At 38.6% G+C, this 8,438-nt stretch overlaps 1 protein-coding gene across 14 annotated transcripts in view; it reads left to right on the top strand.

Annotated features, from left to right (window-relative positions):
• Window positions 1–8,190, top strand: part of atp2b2 (ATPase plasma membrane Ca2+ transporting 2) — a 139,101-nt gene extending 130,911 nt beyond the window's left edge. For 9 of the 14 annotated variants that reach the window (XM_024270875.2, XM_024270876.1, XM_036212008.1 and 6 more), the window contains 5 exons: window positions 201–414; window positions 508–719; window positions 832–939; window positions 1,049–1,231; window positions 6,001–8,190. In XM_024270875.2, the coding sequence (XP_024126643.1) occupies window positions 201–414; window positions 508–719; window positions 832–939; window positions 1,049–1,231; window positions 6,001–6,312 (1,029 nt within the window). In that variant the 3' untranslated portion in view covers window positions 6,313–8,190. Of the gene's footprint in view, window positions 1–200; window positions 415–507; window positions 720–831; window positions 940–1,048; window positions 1,232–2,927; window positions 3,118–3,389; window positions 3,443–6,000 lie in introns of all 14 variants that reach the window. The other 5 variants (XM_024270879.2, XM_024270884.2, XM_024270880.2 and 2 more) reach the window with 4 other exon arrangements.
• The last annotated feature ends 248 nt before the right edge of the window (window positions 8,191–8,438 follow it).

Consider the following 8,438-nt stretch of genomic DNA (forward strand, 5'->3'; position numbering starts at 1 on the left):
GAAATCTTACCCACAACCATTTTCTCTTAGGCTACCTCATTCAAGTACCCCAAATCTGGCCCTTTGGCTTTCTTTTGTCTATATGTGCTACATATAACTAAAAATTGTGTTTATGAATGTACAGATGCATCCGTGTACTGATATGTAATAAACCAAAAGTGCAAATGCATGTCTGTACATCCCTATTTTCTCTCCCCCAGGATTCCCCGTTGAAAGCAGTGCAGATGTTGTGGGTAAATTTGATAATGGATACGTTTGCCTCTCTGGCCCTGGCAACAGAGCCTCCCACCGAGTCGCTGCTGAAGAGGAAGCCGTATGGTCGCAATAAGCCTCTCATCTCCAGCACTATGACAAAAAACATACTAGGACATGCAGTGTATCAGCTCATTATTATCTTCACACTTCTATTTGTCGGTATGTGCAGCATTTTTGGAAGGAAATGATAATGAGACATTGTAAAGATTTGAAATGATCTGTATTTCACATCCATCTGTTTGTATTCCTTAGGTGAGCAGATTTTCGACATCGACAGCGGACGTGATGCCCCTCTTCACTCCCCTCCTTCAGAACATTATACCCTTATATTCAACACATTCGTCATGATGCAGCTATTTAACGAGATAAATGCCCGCAAAATACACGGAGAGAGGAATGTCTTTGATGGAATCTTTAGGAACCCTATTTTCTGCTCCATCGTTTTTGGCACGTTTGTAGTACAGGTACAGCATATTTTAGTTACACTAAAGTGATATTTGGAAGAACAAGATGCCCGATCCAGCAAATGATTTCTGTGAACAGAGTTTACTGTCTCCATATTTATACTGTGTGCAGATTGTGATTGTGCAGTTTGGAGGGAAGCCGTTCAGCTGTCAACCTCTGAACTTGGAGAAATGGATGTGGTGTGTTTTCCTTGGGCTTGGAGAACTTGTTTGGGGACAGGTAGGAAGCATGTTTCTGCATCTTTTTTTTTTTTGCTCATATGTGTGTACTAACATGAAATGAGTTGCTTTAAGCATTGACTGAGTTCTCTGTTGACCCTTTGGGTTAGGTGATAGCTACCATACCCAATATCAAGCTACGCTTCCTGCGGCGGGCAGGACAGTTAACCCGTAAGGATGAGTTACCAGAAGAGGATGTGAATGAAGAAAATGAGGAAATTGACCACGCAGAGCGAGAGCTGAGGAGAGGACAAATCCTATGGTTTAGAGGACTCAACCGCATTCAGACACAGGTGAGGATGTGCATCAGAAAGAAGCAGGTTTGACAAAAGGGCTATTTATTTGACTTTTTTAAGAAAAAGGGTAAAATATCTTTATGAAGATGAGTCCATCTGATATATTATCCATGAAAGACATCTTATTGTGAGTTGTTGGTTTTAGTCAGTTTAAAGTCTTTTATCTCAAGGTGACTCATTTAGGAAGGAGGAGGCCCCTTTGTCTCCATGGATGGCAGCGATCACCAGAGTGGGCCTGTGGACAATCCTACCTCAGCATCAGATTTAACAGGAAAAAGTTCATGAATTGTTTTCATTGTTATTCGTTTTGAAGACCGGTGTCACTGTGATCTTTAGGACTTGTTGATGTGTCATCCCACTACAGGGTGAAGCTGTTCCATCTCATTATACAGATGCAGCCATGTTTTTCAAAAACTACTTATGCTAATTGGGTTTTCAAAGAAAACTTTTAACATTTTGGATTTTTTATTTTTACACTTTTGATCCTTTATATCCTTATCCATTGGTTCAGTTAAACCAATTAATTCATTCCATACTGAGAATGAAAACATATATTCCTCTTACTCTGTCTAGTCAAAATAAATTGAACAAATACATTCTAGTACACCCTAAAATGATCACCCAAATATGGTTGGCCAAACTCATTACTGACAGTTTTTTTAAGAAACTAAATTTACACATTTTCTCTTAAAAAAAGAGGGAAAAATAAATTTCATGTTATTTTACTGGATGCTTTCTAAAAAATATCTGGTGTGAGAATCTGTCATCTTTTAATGATTTAATTCCATCTCTGTGTTTCTTTTCATTAAGTTAAATGCATAGTTTGCTTTTTTTTCTCGTTTTTTTTACTCTATAAAAGTAGAAGTGAAAATGGGGAACATAAAGAAATACAAAGAACCCGGAGGGGTTAAGTTAGTCGCTCATTGAGTGACCGGTGGCAAGAACCACAACACAAAACCCAAGAGAATTACCAAACCGACAACAAAAGGTGACTCAGTATTAAATACTTAAAAATTCTCAGGCTTCCTAGTAGAAAAATGAAAAGCAGAGATGGTCACCACATACAACAACTATTGAAAATGTAACTAAAGATCATAAGAATAAACATTTCAAGTTTTTAAAAGTAAACATATAAAAACTTCTACTTTTGGGTCATCTTTTATTCTTTCAGTGTTAAGGATTCTCTTTTTGTGTTTCTCCTTTTTCCATTTTTCGACCAGGCAGAGTAAATGGTAAAAAATTGCTTGTAAAAAAAAAAAAAACATGTTAAATTCCTAACTTTTTAAGTATTTCTTTTAAATCATTGAAGTACATGGAAGAGATGGCTGCATTTGAAACTGTCAGACCCAAATTACATGTATGATTGTTTATGACTTTTTCTAAATTTTAAATCTTTAAGTTTTCCTTTTTTGTTTGTTATTTTGGGGGGAGGGATAGCAGATTCTTAAAATAAAAAAAAAAAAAAAAATCTCACCTAAAACTTTGTGACTTCCCTGAAAGGTATATATTTGTATTTGTCTAAAAACGATATTCGCGGTTGAAAAAGTTAGCATGGTACACCCTTACTTTGTAGCTGCTCATCCTGTCTGACTGCACCTCTGTATTCCCTCTACCCAGTCAACTTGTGTTGCCATTTAGTCTGTGTCACTCTGAGCAGCCATTTGTCCTCTCTTGTCCCGCTTTCCTCCAACAGATTGAAGTAGTCAACACCTTCAAGAGTGGCACCTCCTTTCAGGGGGCAGGGGCTCTGAGACGCCAATCATCCACCACCAGCCAGACCCAGGATGTAACCAATGTTTCTAGTCCTAGTCACGTGTCCTTGTCCAATGCCCTTTCCTCTCCTACAAGCACTACTGCTGCTACTGCTCCTCCCACTACTGGCCGTGAGTCAGAACTCTGTCCGTCTGCTTGTCTGCTCTCTTTGCTTCAGGGATGCCATCCCCCTCATCACCGACAACTCAAATTTGAACCAATTATTGCTGCCATTGTACGGCTGGCATCTCTGAAGACTGTTGTGTTTTCTCCTGCTATCTGCTTTTTTCATTTCTCTTCTGTCTTTTTGCTTTTCATACTGGAATTCAGATTCACCTTTATATTTCCTCCCATGGTCGGGTGTACTGTCCTCTCATTGGTCGATGTGTGTTTGTTTTCCCAGAGTGCTAGGAGCGCAGGACTAAGGGTGAAACCCACGGCGTGACATTTCAGGTTGTGAGTTTGTCTCCCTCTGCTCATCCCCCATATGTCATCCCCTTTCAACCTCCCGTTTCTGAGTTTTGACAGATGTTAACCTAAACTAATTTAAATCTTAAACATTACTGGGTAAACATTCAAGTAAAAGTGGCAATGTTTCGTTTTGTTTTTTCTCTGCAGGTTTTTACTAATATAGAAGTATACATTGACCAGAGTCCAACATATTGTTTTTCATTTTAATAAAACACAATAAATGACAATTTTGCTCCTAGTTTAAAGAAGGTCCTAAAGCATCCCAGAGAAAAGGATCAGTCCTGCATGACTGTAAACGTGCATTATCTCATACATACTTTTTCATCTATATGCAGCATGGATGTGCTGTTATTATTTGCTGTGAGCATCCACAAGGTATTGCTGCAAAAATATTACCTTATATCCTTAGTTCAGTCTGTTGTTGCTCTATAGTTGATTATCATGTTGTCATAGAAACAGACATTACCTGTAGAAGCAACAAAATAGATTCACTCCCTCTCGACCTTTTTCTAACACTCAGTCAGTGATACCTGTCAGGCTCCCTGCTGCATTTATCAAAGCTTCACTGTGTTACTGTCTTAAATGTGGGTGTCATACTCTAGTCTATCATAGTTATATTAATTCCATTGCAGGACTCTACTTTAATACAGAGCTCAAAATTGGTCAGAGAAATAAAAAGTTTGATTAAGTGAACAATCTTGGCAAGGATTTGTGAAGTGCGGGACCTCCGTCTTTCTCTTTTTGTTTTGACCCGCATCCATAATGACTCTAGGTTTCGTTTAGACGTGGTTTTGTTTGCAAGCTTTGGCTTGCAAAACGATAGTCTGATTGACTGCAGTCTGAATACAGACCAAACATAAGGTTCAGGACTCGATCCAGAACAAATTGGGCGGATTCTGTCCAGAGCAAATAATTTTCCCAGTATGAATACACCCTCAAAGACTCACTGCAATACAAATTGTGTTTGGTGTTTTTAGCATGTTCTTTTTGCATTTTTCTCACGATTTAGGACATTTAAAGAACATTAAAATTAAAACTGCATCTCTGAGTTGATTTTGACAAAAAAAAAACTAATCATAATAAAAATGAGCACTGAGATCAATTTACAATAGATCAAAAAATGATTGAAGTGGAACTTTAAAGGGTTCAAACACTCCTCTGGGCTTCCAAGCGCACCAACAAAAAGAAATTTGCTTCTCCTCCACGGCACACAGCAACACGGCGGGGGAGGGGTCTGCATCCCACCACTTGGAGGGGAGCATATTAAAAAATATATTTTGGACACTACTTGCACTTCACAAGCCCCTTCAAATTTAGGGGTAAGGAGAAGGGAAGAATTCGGATTGGGCTCAAATCAAGACAACTTTAAAACAAAAAAAATTCAATAATTATTTGGTTATATAAATCTGTGTGTCATCTGCATAGCTTTAGTTTATGCTGGATTCTTTTAAGTTGGAAGACCCAAAATGAAGCTTTGACATTATGCTTCCTGTGAGTATTTTTGAGTTGCATTAAACTTGTTCAGACTTTTTTACAACATATTTCACAACATACAAAGACAGTTCACTTTTGTTTAAAGGTTACATAGCTTTTTGGGGGCTTGTACTTGAGTGTTTACTCGAACTTGCATGGAGTTTAGAACACACTCTGAGCATTAAACCTCTGACATTTTAAAAACTTCACCTCATTCACTTCATGTTTTGTGTGAGCAATTTGTGTTTTATGTGTTCATTACTCTACCATCCTGTTGTCTAGTTGCATGTAGTTTGTTTACCCTTCATTGAATTCTGTGTTCATAATAATTTAACTTGCCGTGTTTGTGCTGATATGACTTTTATTTACTCTGCAATGCTTGTTCTGAGCCAGCTTCATGCAGACTTGACTTTCTGAATTTGGACCATGCTTCACCCACCCTGTGCTATATTTGTGTGTTTACATGTCCCATTCAGAGTCTGTGTGGATATTATCCCAGGCAGTGCTCTGGTACCTCCAGACGTTTTCAGTCGCCTGATTGGATCTCTCAGATCTAACCTCCTTCCTCCTTACTGATCTTGTCCACCAGATTTCTTCAAACTTGCATGTGATATTCTTTATTTTATTATTTTTTTTCGTGAGCATTCCATTTATTAACGTGGCTTGTTTCTAGGTATACAGCAGATTGGACTAAAGCGTATACTTACAACGAGCGTTTGTGTTGCTTTGGTTTCCTTGAAATGTATGAGTTTGTTGTGTTTTTTTTACGGTTGTGTTCCTCACAGTTTTCCTTAGTGCACGGCAAAAAACTTGAGTGACTTGTGACCTCTAGTCATCTTGTGCAACCAGAACACTGATTACAGTTGCCTCTTCTCCTGTTTCTTCCTCACTTTTCTCTCTTTCACTTCTTCCACATCCTCTAGTCAGAGGATTCCCTTGCTCTTATCTGCACTTTCTCTTTTCTAATCCATCTCTTCTCTCAGTCCGTGGTTCTCTCCGATCCTTCGATTGAATCTGAAACATCTCGTCTCATGGTTTTCCGTCTTTCTCTCCTCTCCTGTCTCCAACAGATTCGAGTTGTGAATGCATTCCGTAGTTCCCTCTACGAAGGCCTGGAAAAACCGGACTCGAAAACATCTATTCATAATTTTATGACGCATCCCGAGTTTAGAATTGATGACTCCACACCCAGTATTCCCCTCATTGACGACACGGACGATGATTCCGCCCGCAGAAGGAGGAAGTACTCCAGCCAGCCCTCGTCTCCGAACAAGAACAACAACGCCATCGACAGCGGCATCAATCTCACTATCGACATCAGTAAATCCGCCGCTTCCTCCAGCCCCGCCAGTCCTCTGCACAGCTTGGAGACCAGCCTCTAACCCTGATCCCAAACTCAGCTCTGACCTCTAAAGTCATTCCCTTATGGTACAAGAGGACCTCTTCATGCTCCTCCAGACTTTAAAGTGTGACCACGCACTTTCTAAAAATCCCCGCCCCCTAAAACGCCACACACCACCAACACAGGGCAGGTCCTGTGGGAAAACATCCATCCTGTAACTTTGAGCCCATAAAACTCCCCTCCTCTTTTAAATTGAAAAGTTCTTAATGCTACGACAGGATTAAAAGAATAACATACAATCAAAAAAGCTTAAAGCCACAGAATCTACACAGCCATCCTGCTTTTGTGGTTGTATGTGTATGGTGGCAGCCGTGGTGGTGTGTCTGACTATTTTCTTGTACTGGTAAGCATGTACTGTATAGGCGTGTTGCTGCTTGCTACACGTATGTATGAACTGTGTCTGCAGTGGCACGGGGGAGGACGAAGGAGAGGAGGGAGACCGCTGGGAAGTAAAAACCACAAAACAGAACAGACTTTAAAACGCTCCTTAAACTCCTTCTCTTCAATAACATTGTTAATACAGATACAGTAATAGTTTAAATTAAATTACAACTGTTATTATTCTTATTCTGATTATTATTGTTATTATTCTTATGGCTCCTGCATGAATGTACATTACCCAAGTTTTATTTCAAAGGGTTTTGATTTGAATGGAGTTGTTTTGTTCTGATTGGATGGCCTGACGGGCCTTGCTATGGACTGCAAAATTCAGAGACAGCTTCAAAGTTCTGCAAAACTTCTGCTGTACAGCTTGAACAATGTACCGGACTGTAAAAATTAATTTTCATCCATAAAGAGAGATGTGTGGAGGTGGTAGGGGCTTTACTTGCACAGTAGTTTTGCACCTGTTGGAAAAGAGGAAGGCAACTCAATAATAGGGATGATAGCATTTATGGGATATATTCTATTCATAAAAATATTTAGAGAGAGTTTATCTTTGTTGGCATGTTGCCTTGTTCCTGCTTCAATGGCTCAAATTACTTTTGACTTATTTATGTCTTAAAAAGAATGTAATTGTTTACAACCTCATAGAGATCCTGGTTTCTAAAAGGAGACAGGCGAAGTTGGGGCTCGGAGTTATGTCGGTGTGTTATTACTGAAAACCTATGTTCTGGAAATTGCCTGCTATATTGTCAGATACTGTAGATATTTTTAGAGGATTAACAACAAAAAGAAACCAAAATATATTGGGATGCATATTTCATGTCAAATCTTAGTATTACTCTATGATTGTTGGCATCAAGTAGGAGCGCCACTGCCTTTAGTTTTTCTTAACTGAGGCCTCCTTTTTGTGACAGAGGAGGATGTTTTTTTTCTTCTTCATTGCTTTCTTTCTTTATCTTTGAAATATGTTCATTGCTAGAGTGAACGGCTCACATTAGGACCTTTTCCTTTAACTGTCCTCCTGGAAACCCTGCCTGCTTAAAGGACTTGATGTTTAAAGAAATGTGTAACTGTAAAAAGGTATCAGCAGAGTCATAGTAGAAGTTTCAACATTTCTCTTTGGATTACCACAAGGAAATAAGACATATATATTTTTTTTCGTTTTGAATTTATTGTGTCTCCTTTTTTTTGTTTTATTTAAACAGAGAGATACTCACAAACCAACAAAAGATGTTGGCATTTCCAGCATCGGGGGGGGGAAAAAAGGAGTAATACGGGCAAAAAAGGAAAACAAATTACAACAAAAATGGAATGTTGCTTTGACTCTTTTTCTATATATATTTAAGAAAAAAAATCTGCACTATCTGGTTATGAATGAAAACTTCTGTGGTGTAACTTTCGATGTGCTTTTGTGTGTTTTAACCAAGCTTGTCTTCCTGCCGTCACAGAATATAACAGTACTCTAGCATCTCAACTGTACTCATTAGACGTAATTTATTGTGGTTTGACCAATCGGACATTACGAGAGAGAAGTGACGTACAGAATGCACATTTACCCATCTTATTGCACTCAGAATGAAAAGGCCACCTAACCAGCCTCTACTATTGTTATTCCTACTAACAAAAATTCAGCATGATGGAATTATCATTATGCACCTTGAAAAAAAAATATTTTTTCAACTCTATAAAAAAATACTACACAATAGAATGTATACCCAATAA

Source organism: Oryzias melastigma, linkage group LG5, assembly GCF_002922805.2.
Source record: "Oryzias melastigma strain HK-1 linkage group LG5, ASM292280v2, whole genome shotgun sequence".
Lineage (NCBI taxonomy): Eukaryota > Metazoa > Chordata > Actinopteri > Beloniformes > Adrianichthyidae > Oryzias > Oryzias melastigma.